Raw genomic sequence first — 16052 nt, 5'->3', positions numbered from 1 at the left:
CGCTGACACATTCTAATAAGCAAAAACATACACATTTGACCTAAACTCTATATACATATGCACTCATATTCCCTAATCATCTTACTCTCAATTTATCTCAAATATCTTCTTCCTTCAAAAATTAAAAAATATATATACCAAAAACTTTTGTGTCATTGCTTTGAGAGTTTTGTTTTCTTAGTTAATCTTTTAATTGTAAATCAATCCTCATAAGGATTATCTTTAATTATATTCAAAGTATTCAGTATATTCTTACCTTCACAAAAGAAAGGGGTTTAATTGGTATCCTTTCCTTCCTGAAAGCAAGAGGTGTAAGTTTCACTTGGTGATGGTGGAACCTTAAGATGGTTGAGACCTTAGGAGAGTGTTTGTAAGCTTGTTATAGTCGAACTACTATAAAAGAGTTTGCATCCATCTCCTCTCATTTTTCATTACTTTTATTTGTTTGATTTTATTTGAGTGTTTCGCGTTTATTTTAAATTCCTAATTAAATATCATATTTTTAACTATACCCAATTCACCAATTGTTGCAAATTGCCACTAAATGATTAGGTTATATTCAATTATCATGAAACGAATATTTAAAAGGAGAAAAAGGCTATGATAAACCACCCTTGATATGTATACCAGAAAAATCATTTGTATGAATAAGGGCTCAATTAGACTTTCGTGTGCATGGATTCAATCTGATTTGCCCTTATGGGAGTGGCTAAGGAGAAGAAGGGACTACTACCCTTTGTAATTGGGATTGTGTTCTCCATCCTTACCTACATTGTCTTAGGGCCACTTTTCTCAAGTAACTTCTCTTTTATTTTTTAGGCATCATGGGTCTAAGCTACTACAACTTAATGGACTGCCTCTTGGTTAGAGGCTAGCTCTTTCTCTTATTCCGTAGCCTCCTCCTTTGCACGATAAGGACTTTAAACGTCAAGGAGAGCACAAAATAGAGACTCTGAGTTAGGGTCCAAGGTTATAATGGTAACCAACCTTCTATCCTGGTCAAATAATGACCAACTAATGCCAACCTCCACTTTGCTAATAGTAAGGGAAAAGGACTATGTGCCCTCTACTTTTGTCCTTTACTCTTTTTTTTTTTTTGGATATCGCCTGGTGTCCACATCCGTTTTACGGTTTGTGACTAATCCCACGCCCCGTAATTCTGGCCCCACATCACCACAAGGATATAAATTCAAGAGTCCAGTGGAAGACTCGAACCTGGGAGGCGCAAAGGCTAACCTCGTGAGAGGCACTCCCAATGAACGAGCTTATCATCTGAACCACGCCCTGGGGGCTACTTTTGCCCTTTACTCTTGCTGATATTACAATGGGTTCAATAATGACTTTAGAAGAGAGGGGAAGGGCCTTTGTGCCTCCTTGAATACCTCTCGTTGTTCCTCCTGCTCTAGGAAACTCCCCAAGTAGCAATCCTTACACCTATATCCCACCATGAGTAAAAGGAGCCTCAAGATTTAAGAAAATGTGGAAGAAAAAATTCTTCGACCATGGTCAAGAAAATCAAGATAAGAAAAATTAAACTAACTCTTGGCTAAAGGCTTGAATACCTAATGGACAAAGAATGCCCTTGATGCAATTGTTGTAGAAGAAACAAAGGAAGGGGATTAAGAAAGGCTACCACAATGGAAACTATTCAGAAACAAGTAAAAAAAAAAAAAACAATGATAGACTATATTCGTCGAGGAAAAGAAAATTTCTAGAAAGACAGATAAAATGTGAACCTTTTAAATCAAATCTTTAAATACCCATTTCCAGTGGAATGGAATGGCCAAAGAAGGAATATCTCAACACACTCCACTAATTTGAACCCCTCACTGCACAACTAATTTAGAGTAATCAACCCTAATCTCAACACCCAACTCCACTTAAAAACTAGTCTCACTACAAGGGGATAAAACCTAATATCCACACTACCTCCTTACTTTCTTCATTCTTTTCCCATTAAATATTATGGTACCAATGTTTCTTTCAAGTACCACAATCATTTAATTGTCGTGTTTTCTTCTTATAAGATAGTCCCTACATTGACATTCTACTTGAATCAAGCATGTCATCAACAAACTGTAATTTGCAATTTTTCCTTTGATTTACACTACCCTGTGCTTGTCAACTTGACTTCATATTCAAATTTTGTGGATTAAATTAAAAGGAATATAATAGTTTACTAAATTTTATTTAAATTTACATAAAATTTTAATTTGGAGGGTTAAAACCGATGCTTCCAAATACAACCTACTTATTAAAAATCAATGACTACGGTTCCAATTTTGCACCCCCTGTTCATTATATCCTCATATTGGTTCTGCAAGAGACAAGGCTGCACAGGACTCTAGGAACCTACATCCACACAGTCATATTGTTATTGCAAAGGCTTTTACTTAATCAAAATTTCATTTTCGCAAAGAAAACAAATCAAATCAAAAGGGTTGTTCACATAATTAAGATTGCCTGTGAAAGAAGCACTTGGGTCTGAACTTACTCATATTGTTCACCAACATTCATAATTCTCAAGACCATTCTGTAAGTAATGCATGCAGTGGGAAACCACCCCATGTCCTGCAAGTGGATTCAGACGTTGCTGGTTGTCTCCCATTAAAAGAGAAAGATAAAGAGATCGAGTGCATTTCAATGGCTGATCAGATGCCTCAGCACTCACCTATACATGCACGTTTACGGGTGGAAAATTAAAGTGCCAACAGCAAAAAATGTCTACCACTTTTGAACCCTGCTTGGGTCATTGAGGAGGTTGCTTATGTTGAACCAATGTCCACCCAAATTTGCATGCCCCTGCTTCAGCAGTACTGCTGGACATTGTGATATTCTGACAAGCGTGGGTAGATCTTCTGCCACAAATGCATTCGGCATGCTTCACTTTTTTCAGTTCATGCCTGTGTAGGGCCAAAATCAGCATGGCCCAGGCCCAGGCCCAAGAAAATCATTTGCTGTATTGGACCTACCATGGGAAAGCTCCCTATAGGCAGTAAGTGCAGTAGTGACAACCTTTGCCTTTTGTGATCATAGAACCAAATGGGTTAGACGATATTTCATGGGAATTAATAATCAGAGCACTGCAGCCTGCAGCTACATCTAGTTTCAAAAAATCAACTTAGGCTGGCTGCCTTTGACTGTATAAGTTTAGATCTTTGAGCGTATTTGAATAAAATTTAATATAATTATATATTATATCTTATTCAAATCTATATAAATTTAAATTTAAGATTCCTTCCAAACATAAAATTAGTTGAGTTAACTCATATTCTAAAGGTTATTTACTCCACGGTTGTTACAAATAGGAGAGTGCGTGAGACCTCCCCTATCTACTTAAACTAAGTTAAGTGGGGATGTTGGGAGGGGAGGGGGGAGTATTTCAATATAATAGGTCTAAATCAGGGCACACTATATTATCTTATGAAAGTATTTTAGGATTTTTGTATGAAGCTATATATAGATATTGTTGCTGAGAATTGAAACCTGTTTCATTTGATAATGAAAATTGCGCATGGATTGGCCAAGTAAGTTTTAATCTCACCAGCAGTCTTTTAGGAGACCCAATAAGTTAAAATAGACAATATGCTCTCTTAGGTGGCCACTGCCTATTGAACAACATCTAGGAATAATAAATAGAGAAATACTGCATATTAGAAAATGCTTGAAGGTACGTTATAATATTATTTTCCTTAAAACGTTATTTACTCCTACCAAATCGATATATATTGAGTCAATAAATACATTTCCAGGATACAATGAAGTTCAGAATATAATATGAAATCAGTTTGCGTTATACACAAACGAAAACTGATCACAAATACCCTTAGAATAATCTGAATAAATTTTCTGGAATTCTATTCTTGTAAAATAATGGAATTTAGATTTGAAAAAGAAATAATTTGTGAAAGCTTTATGTAAGAAAGAAAAGGAGAGAATGATAAATTGTTTTTTGTATATTTCGTGGATTTAATTATGTTTATTTATAGACAGAAGTATGCCTTTTATGAAAGGTTGCATCTGATCAAATCGCGTAGCAGATTCAACCTACTCACACCTGGCGTCAACATGGTCGAGCTCCTGGTCAAGACTCAGGAATTTATGTTCAATCGATGATACCATCGACTAGGTTGCCTGATTTGATAACCAATAGCAAACTAATTATCCATTTGCTCAGATGGTAATCACCTATAGTCGAACAATCTGTCACATAAAAAATGAACAGAGAGGAAGCCAATCCATCTAATAAACAGCAAAAATAAGACTTCTAGGCTCAGGAATTGTGTGTGTAACATGGGTATTATACGTTCTTCACTATTCTACTAGAAGAATGTCCGACTCTATAGCTACTCCAGATTTTAAGAACAAAGCAATATGTGATTCTAACTAATGTAAAATTTTTAATTATCATACAAGCCAAACCAACCTATTTTACATCAGTGTACACAACGTATATTGTATTAAAAAAAAATCAAAGCAAATTACAGATTTGGGAAAGGGGCAGGGGAGGAGGAGCACAATCAACAGGGAACTTGAGATTGCACGTTATAATTAACAGCACAGGAATCACAAATCACTGATATGCAAATTATACGATGTTTTAAACATTTATGTGCTCCTTGGTTGCAATATTTCGATCACGATCACCTATTAATCAAACAATGCTACTCAAAACTTCATAGATTATCGAATAATTATATGGAGGACTGGGCATGGACGTTGATTTTTGTATTATGCATATGCAGGATTGAACGACAATGCCTCCTGGTAAATCATATCCTTCATCTGTTCTTCTCCCAAGACTGGTTGCTCAAAGTCAAAACAGAATGGCTTTGGGCAGACCGGCTCATCTGCTACGTCATGTAATCTTGAAAGATAAGGATGGGACAATGCTTCTTCAACTGCGCAAACACAAATTAATACTTAGCGGAAATGCAATTAAGGAAATACTCAAGACTTAAATATTAAGACAGCATTTTAACTATTATGTTTTTTCACTTCAGGGGAAGCAATTTGTGAGTCCATATTCAGGACTCTTTGTCACCTCTAAGCTGTCTATGTTAAGGCTTCAGAACAACTGCATCTATCATGATTAGTCCATTACGCCCAGAAAAATGATAAACTCCACAAATGCTTCTTTTTAATTATAGAGTCCACATTTAAGCATCGTTTTTTTTTGTATTTTAACCTTGCTAGGTTAACCACCATTTCCATCACCATATTCGAAAACTTAATTCTCAAGTACCATGGCAAAGAAGATATTTTCTTCACCTACCTCAAATCCAGCACCTTCTGTGTCTGATCAAACAGACTTCACATAACCCAAACTCATAAATAAAGCAATTTGTAATCTAATTTTCAAAATTCCCAGGCATCCCATTCCAACATCATCATTTAACCCTCTTAAGAAAAACTAAATAACCTTTCTTCTATAGTTTGGCAATCAAAGATGCTATCGGTTACTGTCATCAAGCATTTAGTTTTAAGCAAAAAACTAATATTTTCCTGGATCCAGATAAATAAAAATGAGAACATGAACAAAGTTTACCCTTTCACTCGGTTGAAATACAACATAACACTGAGTGTGTGATTGCCATTTAAAATGTTTGAATCCAATCATTGGCTAGATTAGTATAAATAATTCACACTTATCCGTGTCTTGGCTTCAATATCCTAATATAGGTTATCTTGTAAGACTCTAAATAGGTCAGATTCAAATGACTTATTCAAATTTTATCCAATTGATTTTCCAACAATAGGACCCAAATTCAAGTTCAAATTTCTATAGACATCCAATTATTAATCTAATTCTACTGTATAGTAAATTAACTTAGAATTTCTGAAAAAAAAATCTAAACTATTTACAATCTACAAAGTGAAAGCAGTGTGTGTGTGTGTGTGTGTGTGTGTGAGAGAGAGAGAGAGAGGAGAGAATTTTAAAAACATAACTATGCTATAAGTTTTTTTTTGTTTGTTGGGACTAAGGAGAGTATTGGATGGGTCCAGTCATGGAGGATTTCCCCGATTGATATATTGGCTTCATGAGGTCAAAGAAGGCAAAGGTTTTATGGTGGTGTGCAGTTTTTTGCAGTTATTTTGAGTAATTTGGTTGGGAAAGAATGCTCAAAATTTTCCAGGATTGCACTTCATCTATGGATTTGATTTGGGACAGAATTATTCTTTTGCTTCATCTATAGATTTGTTTTGGGACAGGATTATTTTTTTGCTTCATCTATAGATTTGATTTTGGGACAGGGTTATTTTTTCCCAATCTTTATGGGTTTTCCCTTCTGGGTGCTTTCAGAATATAGCCTTCTCTCTCGTATTCGTATTCAACATGTGTGGCCCTTTCAGCTTAGTTTCTTGTTTTTTTCTTTTTTTTTTTATTCATTTTATTTTTTTTATTTTTTATCTTTTTGGCATTTGTTTAGCTTCTTTTTTGTTTTTCCCTCATTTGAGGATGCTCATCCTGTCCATAATCCCTTCTTTCTTAATTTCTTCTTTTTCTATAAAAATGTACGCATCTTAAAAGACAACAATGCATTTATACAATTATAGAGAAGAAAAAATGCATCAGTCAAAAAAGCTTTAAATGAAAAGTGTAGCATTAAAATGTCTTGATTGATTACAATCCCTAAAAAAATAGAAAAAGAAACCAAAAAAAAAACCAGGGTGCAAAATAAACACAATTAAAATTTCAATCATAAATGATAAAACCACATTGTTGTGTCAATTTTCATTTCCATGGAGCTAACTAGAAGTTAATTCGCATCAATATATGAGGATGCATTTGGAAAAGTTTTTATTTTGGATTGTTACAAAATTTTTATTTTTGGGTATAACAATAGAGAAATACACAATCGATAAACTGTTTTTTGCTTCATTTATTTGGAATGAGTAAGTCAAAAAGGAAGCAAGAATAAAAAATGTTCTCACTGTTTTCAGCAACAGCCACACAATGGCAGTTCCAACTTCTTTATAGTACAAACAAGACGAGTATATTTTCATGAAAAATGCAAACGCGGTTGTGCACACACATTTCCAAACACATCCTAATGATCAGAATGTTATTCCACACATAACTGCATAAAAATAGATGGCTTGGGATGAGAAAATTACCAGTAATTCTTCTAGTTGGATCAAATGTCAACATTCTATCAACAAGATCAATGGCTAATGGATGAACATGTGGGAAAACCCTTGCCAATGACTGACGAGGATATGCAGAGAGTTGCCGAATGAATCTTTTTGCATCCTCATTCCGAACAAACCCAAGATCAGATTCAGTGGGTGTACCAAGAAGCTGAAAGTATAAAGCATGTATAAGCATTGATCCACTAATCAAAAGAAAATCCATGATTTGATCTTCTTGTCTCTCAGAAAATAATAAAACCATCACAATGGATATTTGAACAATTTTACTCATTCACTGTCATCAGTCAGGTAATCCTTATAGGCAACCAGACTGTAAAATGGTTATAGTGTAGCAACAAGGAAAATTAATGGACAGAATCTAACCCAATTTTTTGAAAATTTTGGTCTTCATGGGGGCTCCATATTTAAAAAATAAATAAGCTAGTGCTTTCTGCATGCATTTCATCTCACCTCTGTCAATAAGCGCATCTGATTCACATGATCTTTTCCTGGAAACAGAGGCTTTCTGTTCATAAGCTCCATAAAGATGCAACCCACAGACCACACATCTATTGCAGCAGTATAATCTGAAGAATTCAACAATAGCTCAGGTGCTCTGTACCATCTGGTGACCACATATTCTGTCATGAAGTCGCTCTCTGAAGTTGGTCTAGCAAGACCAAAGTCGCAAATTTTCAGATCACAATTTGCATTCACCAAAAGGTTGCTGGGTTTCAAGTCTCTATGAATAACATTTGCAGAATGTATATACTTCAGTCCACGTAGGAGTTGATATAGAAAGTACTGCAAGTGTGCCATTATGGAACAGTTGTTAGCTTGTAGCAAGAAGAATGGAGCACAATCATTAATTAGACTCTTGAATTTTTATGGGATCCAAAAACTCCAAAAAGCAAAGACCATTACCTGACAGTGCTCCTCAGACAAACTTTGGTTGGAGCGGATTATTTGGTAAAGATCAGTATCCATGAGTTCCGTGGCAATGTAGACATCAGAAAATTCCCTTCTTACAGGTGGAGGAATCACATCTAATATTCCTATAACCTGTTTTAATGCATATATAAGATAAGCATTTACTGTCACATTATAAAAACAAGTAAAAGACCCAAATTAATATATTAAATTGAGCTCAACAAGTATTTGCAAAGTTGTTTAGGAGGGTCGCAGCTAACAAAATTGACCAATCATAACCATCTATGTATTTCAATTGAACACACACGAATGCAGACATGAAATGAACATACAGCCAACATTAGTCAGTCATATTAGTTGCTGGACTGTCTAATTGTGGAATACCACCACATCTAGCAAATGTCGAAGACTCTGTATTGTCATGCAAAGGAAGAGACTAACAATGTGCCAAAAGGAAAATTTTGTTGCTCACTTTAGGCTACCAAGGACAAGTGCGGGCCACCCCAACAGCATGGAGCCAAGGTCAAGCCTAAACTACTAAGCCACATCTGGCAGTAAGGAGTTTGGTACGTGGATTTCATATCATGTGAAATTCAACAAAACTCAATGCAATTTTATATTATACTGTCCAAATCAACACAATTGCAAATCCAATTTAACTCCATGGTCCCAAACATGCTATTACAGCCTTCAAGACCTTCACTGCTATTGTAGAAAATCAAAATGGATGGACATGATATTAGGAATCTAGTAAGTAGCCTTTGGCTTGAAAGTAGTGTACCCGCTAGCCTTAATGGACCTCCCATGACACTGTCCCGGTCCACAAAAACTTCTAGCATTCATGGGAACCTAAGGAATGAGGAAGCCTCTCAAAGATGATCCTAAGCACATCCTATGTTGCACCAAAGGTAGGCTCATTTAGTGCTGCATGCTCTAGGGAATGATCAAGCTCACCATTTGCTTCCTCAGAATTATTTTTGTGCCATTTCAGCGCTCTCGTGATCAACTCGCTTGAGGAGTTACAAATGATGTATTTACACGAACATCATCACAATTTTATGCTAACAGTGCAAGGGTGACCTAAATGCTTTACCTATGTGCCTATGACACCCAACCTAGAGGCATTGAGGCATTGACACTAAAATAACTTCAGAGGTGAGAGGACAGAATTTGGATATGGGTTTGAACAGGAAGTGTGTGTGTGTGTGTGTGTCTAAAGAAAACTAAAAGAACGGAAAAACTGCGTTTCTCTTTTCAAAATTTAGCAAGCAGCAGTTGTTCAAATTTCTTTCTTAAAATAGATAATAAATTATTTAGGGCATAGAAATTATTCAATGTTCTTGGCTTATGCTCTTCCACAAGCATGAAAAGAAAATACCACATGTAAATTTGCAACAAAATTCACATTATTTGGAAAAGGGGAGGAAGCATACACCAAACAAACAACTTTAATTTAATAAACTGCACCATACAACTCAAGCCAACAAAGCCTTTAATCTTCCCAAAAGTGGATACCAGCATGATACCAAGTCATCCATACGACACCCAACCATAAGTCATGACTTGTTAGCATTCAAACACATCGCAAGCACTCAATTTTCAGAATAACTGAATTTCTACCCATAAGTGTTGGAAAAATTTCATTAGTCATGACTTGTTAGCACTCAAACACATCACAAGCACTCAATTTTCAGAATAAATGTATTTAACCCATAAGTGTTGGAAAATTTTCTATCCTACTCCCATAAGAGACTATTGCTAAGCCAATATGCCGCTCTATTGTCCTTTTGAGCCACTTTGACCAGTGTTTGGCTGAAATTAAGCTAAATTTGAACCTTTGGATGAGGCTTCTCTAGGATAGACAATTTGAAAAAGATCAAATTTCCACAATGATAAAGAGTGTAATAATGCAGGCATAATTGTAGTGTTAAATTTAATAACAGATAAGTGTATGATATGTTACTCAAAGAACAGTGAGGTTGGAATCTAAAATTAATAAGCTTAGTAATATAGAATCTATAGACCTACCAAAAAACAATTTTTAAAAAAAAATAATAATAGAGAATTACCAATAAAGAAAGACTTTAGTGGATCTACGAAGCCAATTTTTCAAATGAACTCAACTGGACACATAAAAATCCCTACATTATACAATGGTGGGAAAAGAGAATTTGATCATGTCCTAAGTTCCAAACTATGGACTCTAAGAAAGATGAAGAATTGATGACTTCAAAGCCAAACAAAAACCATAGACTATTGGAGGTCAAGGTATAAGGAATATGATGTCCAAGAAAGAGACAAGTATCTAAATATGATACATATTACTATATGGAGAAAAAAGAAAAAGGAAAATAAAAACTCTTAAACATCAGTGTGATAAAAAATGAACATAATGAGAAATTCTGCACAACAAGAGTGGTTGTTTCCTTAAAATTAGAAGAAAATGAGTATCTGAACAGCTAGATACTAAGAAGTTGGAAAATCTAGTAAAAAAGTTAGATAAAGGGAAAAGAAAAGCTAAATAACAATAGTCTTTGGATCCATGAACTAAGCCTTACTTCAAAGGGGATCTAGAAGAAAGATAAACTTTGAAGAAGATACCAATGTGAAGGAAAAAGACTAAATGAGCCCTCTACACCAGAAACTAGGAGAGATGATTTAAATAAATTTAATCTCCTACTTGTACTAACATACTTTGACTTAAACAACATCCATCCCAAAGACTATTAAAGGACCAAAGACAACTGGACACAATCCTTGTCCACATTAAAAACCAATAGGTCCGCATAGACAAAAGAAGTTTTCTTACATTATATTGTAAGAACATTACAAAGAGATGTCTTTAACTGGCAAAACTAAAAAAGCTAAGGAACTGTTAGGTATCATTGTTAAAAATTATGAAAATGAAAAGTAGAAACAATAACTAAAAACCAAAAACTAAAACTAAAACTAAAAATTGGAAATCAACAACTAGTTTCGTTAATATTTCTAAAACAAATGCACAATATTGTCCTTGAAGCAAATCATAATTTAAAAAATATGATTAAACTAATAAAATTAATACAGATTAATAATACTATAATAAAAATAAATTACTATAACTATTTTACTTAATTATATATTTCAAAATTCACTTTACGATAGCAATCATATTGTACATGACAATGGAAAAATAGCAAAAATATTTTGTAAATGAATTTTATTATTATTTTTTCTTGAAATTTTATGGACACGTTTATTTAGCTATATTTTAAATTCGTATAATCATTAAATTTAAATTTTTAATTAAAAAGTATATATAAAATGAATGATTTAATCCCAAAAAAAAAAAGAGTTAATTTGGATATTAAAATATTTTGGCAATAGGTTCCCAAACAAAATCTAGTTTTCAATTTTTTCAAAAAAAAATTGAAAGCTGAAAACAGAAACAGATAACTGTCAATATAAAGAACACATTTTCATAATCTATTTTTTCATTATACACAAATGAAATAGGAAACAGAAAATAAAAACAATATTAAACAGACCCTAAGTAATTAAACAATTTCAATGGTTATCACAAATATTAAATAAGTTTGTAGCAATTATAGGAGAGGCATTTACTAGGAATAGTCTCCAATGACCAGTAACAAAAAATATGTAAAACATGCCCTAAGAAGACTGGAATTGTGTGTATCTGAGCTTAATGAAATCCTCACTGGTTGGGACAACTTCTTCAAAAACTTCCTAGTCCATGGGATGAAATATGACACATGGAATATCCTGAATTCTTGCTAAAATCAAGAATTGGGACACCTTAGGAAAGAGAATATCCTTTGAAAAAATCAAAAAACCATAACCGAAAACTTTTGCTAAGAAAAGCATAAAAAAAATATAATAACTCAGCTACCAAAAAGTTAGTGAAGAAAAGCCTTTTGTGACAAAATCTTGAAAGACAATTGGGAGATAGGGTGTTAAATAAAGTACTTTATAAGAGGAGGGGGGGGGGGGGGGGGGGGGGGGAAATGCACACTCACACACACAAAATTCAAAGTCAAGTGCTGAAATTAAAAACAAAAAACTTTGTTTATATTATGTGAGAAAGAACAAAAGTAGACTGCTAAAAAAGCAGTTCACAAAAATTGCTAGAATTTAGCACTGAGATTTTGGAAGCCAATGAGAGCCCATTGTTCTGCTGCTTTTATATATATATATATTTATTGGTTGTGGCATGGTTAAAGACGGTCAATGGAATTTTTTAAAATTTATTATTTACTAAGAATTATAATTATCTACCAAAAAAAAGAGTTAAAATAGAATTGCAATTTTGATTTTTGACTGAGGATAAGAATCTTCAATGTATTGATTGAGAATAAAAATCATCATTGTATTGATTGGAAGAATTAGAATTCGAACCAAAACTGATTCCACTCTCATTTATGCAAACCAAACATGGAAATTAGAATTGGTTGTTAATTTCGTTACACCCTAATTCCACAAAGAAAATGGGATGAGAGTCCAAGTGTCAAAGAAACTTTTTCTTAATTCTTTTAAACTATATTAAAAAAAAAAATAAAGTGTTTCTATGTTCTTGTTTCATGTTCTATCATTGTGATATTAGTCAGTGTCACAAAACTGAAAACATTAAAACAAAATTATTAGGTCCATTGATTGTGGAAAACTGTCTTCAATTTTCATTCTAGTTTTTTTAAAAATTAGTTAATTTTTTTTAATTTTACAATATTTGTATAAAATAAATAAACAATAATAAAAAGTTTAAAGGCATTATTTGCTGGTAGAAATAGTTTCATTTTTTTTTTCAAATAATTACAGAAATAACACCTTGTTTTCTAATTTTCTAAGTTATAAAGAAAAATTGAAAAACATCCTCTATTATTTGCTATATTTCTAACTTTTACTTATGGGAGCATGAAATTTAAAATTTGGATATTAATTTGTGTAGATTATCTATTGAATTTCTTCTAAATCCAAAAAAATAAAATCAAAACTCCAAAATCCATAATCCCCAATATTAGCTCATATAATTTTTGAAAATTTGAAAAATAATTTTTTTGTAATTATTTTAATTTCTAAAAATAAAAATGAATAAAATCTGGAATAACTAAACAAACTCTTTATCTTCTAGCACAATTATTTACAAATTAAAAAAATAAGCTGAATTTTTGTAATTCTTAAAAAAAATAAAAAATATTTTCCACAACCTAAAGGGCCTATATTTTCTCCAACTTAAACCAGCAGGTACATCTAGTTGGGCCCTTTTAAGAAAAGTTCTTACGCTTACTAGGGGTTTTTTAAAAAATACGAATAAATTGTTGCCTATTCCAAAAATCCAAAATTGCTTAGATACCCCAATACACGTGTCATATACTTTAAGGTACCTACATATGTACCCTTGACTTTATAACTCGTCTGTTATATAATTAATATTAAATATTCAGTGCTAATATCCCCAAATAATCAGACGATGATCAATTGTTCAAAACTTCATAAAGCAAAAATAAATAAATGAACAAGAGAGAAAAAAAAAACAAAGGATCGTCGATCGATCGGAAGATTCGGGACAATCAAAATTCAAAAAAAAAAAAATGACTTACATTTTCGTGATCCAAATGCCGAAGAAGCTTGATTTCACGGAGCGTACGCTTCGCATCCATGTGATTATCAAACGCGTTAGGTATCTTCTTGATCGCTACCAGCTCGTTCGTCTCCGAGTTCAGCACCGAACTGATTCAATTCCAAATTACAATCAACACCAAATCAATCTCACCAAAATTAAAAAAATTCTTCCACTACATGTTCGCATATTAACCAAATTCAAACAATCACCTTCAAAAAGAACAACAGAAAAGGATTAACCAAAATTAACCTAATACATACCACACGATTCCGTAAGCACCTCGGCCTATAGGTATGATCGGAGGCCGGTACTTCGCCGTAACCTCAAAGAAATTATCAAATATGTTGTACCGGACGTACTGGCCGCCGTACGTCTGCACCGCCGGGAAATCGGAGAATTGGCCTGCTCCGACTGTCTGCGACACGTCAGCCATTGCCTCAATTACCTCCACCACCACCTCTCTCTCTCTCTCTCTCTCTCTCTCTCTCTCTCTCTCTCTACGGTTACACTTTCTCTCTCTATGAGACTTTGAAGGGAGCAGAAGAGGAGGTGAAAGCAGTGTGAATTTATGCGAGGGGGAGAGAGAAGACTGTCTCACTCTCCTGCGAGTTTTTTTCTCTTTTTCGCGTTCGGAGAAGACGCGAGGAAAGGGGTGGGAAAACGCGCGAGGACGCGCTTGGGAAAAATCGGAGGGCTGAGATTGCAGCCGCCCCGGATCAACGGTGGATGTGGATTCAACGATGTCAACGGCCGCATGCTTGAACCGAATTCAGATAAGTTAAATTAAAATAAAAAGTTAATATATACATATATATATTTAATACTTCGTAAATTAATGCGTTACATATGTAAGGTGGGGTTGGTTAGTGCCCCCAACGCTGGGGCTAAGCGCTTCTGTTGACGCTGGAAAATCAAAGGAGGTGAGGGACCACAAGAAGGACACGTGGCCGCATTTTGGACAGAAACTTGGCATGATGACGTGTTGGGTAAAATGCGTGGTCTTTTTGCCTTTTGATTATGTGATGTGTCTGGAATTAATAATTATCAATTACTAGTGTAATGACCCCGTAATTAGGTATGATACATATATTTATATTTTCTTAATGTCAATCTCTCTTAATTATTTGTTTTACCAAATACATTTGATAAATTAATAACTAAAATTTGAAATAGAAATAAACAAATCAACAAATGATCTCGTTAGCATATAAGTAGTAGAATTATATTTATTTTTTTCTATTTGTTGTTTAAATTATCAGTACCATGGTATTGAAGATTTTTTTTTTTTTTTTTACTATGAAAGACATTTAAAATTTTTTATAACAATCAATTATACCATCTAATGAATGCACATAAGCTTTGCATTAAGATGGTGTTTAGAAGTATAAAATTTAAATCTTGTATTTGTATTTGTATTGATTTAAAATATTTTTAATATAATTTTACATTGTAAAAATTCATATAAATTCAAATTTAAAGTCTGAAATCTATAATGCAGAATAAGTATGCTTTGAAAGACATGAATAGGCTCTTTGTTTGCGTAAAATGACATCTTATAATGGATTTGTTCACTAAATAGCTTTTAAAGTTAAGAGACCATTGTTATTTGATAAAACAAAACAAAACAAAAAAGCAAAAAACTACTATTGCATTTGGGTGCATAGATTTCAGACCTTAAATTTGAACTTGGGTGGATTTAAATAAATTTTAATACAATTTTATATTATATCTTATCAATATCCAAGACAAATTTAAATTTAAAGGCTATCCAAACATAGGGTAAATACCTTTTAATTCCCTTTTATTCAGTTTATATTAAAAAAAATTGTTGCGGAATTCATGACGATCATGCAATGCAGCAATCACGATGAATAATATGTAAACACACACAGATAATGAAAGCAATAAAGATACAAAGGATTTAACGTGGCTTGGCAGAATGCCTATGTCCACGAGAGCAAGTGGCAGCTGAAATTCACTATCAATTGAAAATAGGGTTACAATATTATATTTATACTAACCCCTAAACATAGGTATTATAGAATCCCTCAAATACCTTTGTATCAATTGGCGGAGGGTTTGCCTCTTTATCCCCAACCTATTCATATTTCCAATTCAAACTTCAAAAACAGCGCGAACAAAATCGTCGACGATTTAATCAAATTATTAATGGTTTTCCTTCACTAGAACAAATCGTTGATCTACTCTGCAAACCGTCAATGGTTTTTCTTCAATCCAGCTTCCTTGTTTTCCTCAGTATGCTTTCTCGGTACATGTATTCCACTCAATATGAGACACGTACTTCAACAATCCCCACCTTGACGAATATTCACCCCTTAGGACAAAAGAAAATAAAACTCGGAGCTCCACC

General features: G+C 33.6%; 1 protein-coding gene across 1 annotated transcript; it reads right to left on the bottom strand.

Moving 5' to 3' along the window:
* Positions 1-4442: 4442 nt before the first annotated feature.
* On the bottom strand, positions 4443-14383 carry LOC131148127 (mitogen-activated protein kinase 3). The gene is made up of 6 exons (XM_058097868.1): positions 13942-14383; positions 13659-13788; positions 8059-8196; positions 7606-7938; positions 7120-7303; positions 4443-4901 (listed from the first exon to the last, which is right to left on the bottom strand). The coding sequence occupies exons 1-6, from the start codon at positions 14112-14114 to the stop codon at positions 4732-4734; spliced, it is 1128 nt and encodes a 375-aa protein (XP_057953851.1). The 5' UTR covers positions 14115-14383; the 3' UTR covers positions 4443-4731.
* Positions 14384-16052: the final 1669 nt, after the last annotated feature.

This window comes from Malania oleifera, chromosome 2 (assembly GCF_029873635.1).
Source record: "Malania oleifera isolate guangnan ecotype guangnan chromosome 2, ASM2987363v1, whole genome shotgun sequence".
Lineage (NCBI taxonomy): Eukaryota > Viridiplantae > Streptophyta > Magnoliopsida > Santalales > Ximeniaceae > Malania > Malania oleifera.
This window is presented reverse-complemented; position numbering and strand designations above follow the sequence as displayed.

What these genes read in the sequence shown, in the direction of transcription:
- LOC131148127 (XM_058097868.1), bottom strand. Translation starts at nt 14,114, where the DNA reads ATGGCTGACGTGTCGCAGACAGTCGGAGCAGGCCAATTCTCCGATTTC. An exon ending in TGTCTGAGGAGCACTGTCAG is followed by an intron (nt 7,939 to 8,058) that starts GTAATGGTCTTT and finishes GCACACTTGCAG; the next exon opens with TACTTTCTATATCAACTCCT. An exon ending in TCCAACTAGAAGAATTACTG is followed by an intron (nt 4,902 to 7,119) that starts GTAATTTTCTCA and finishes GTGTTTGCGCAG; the next exon opens with TTGAAGAAGCATTGTCCCAT.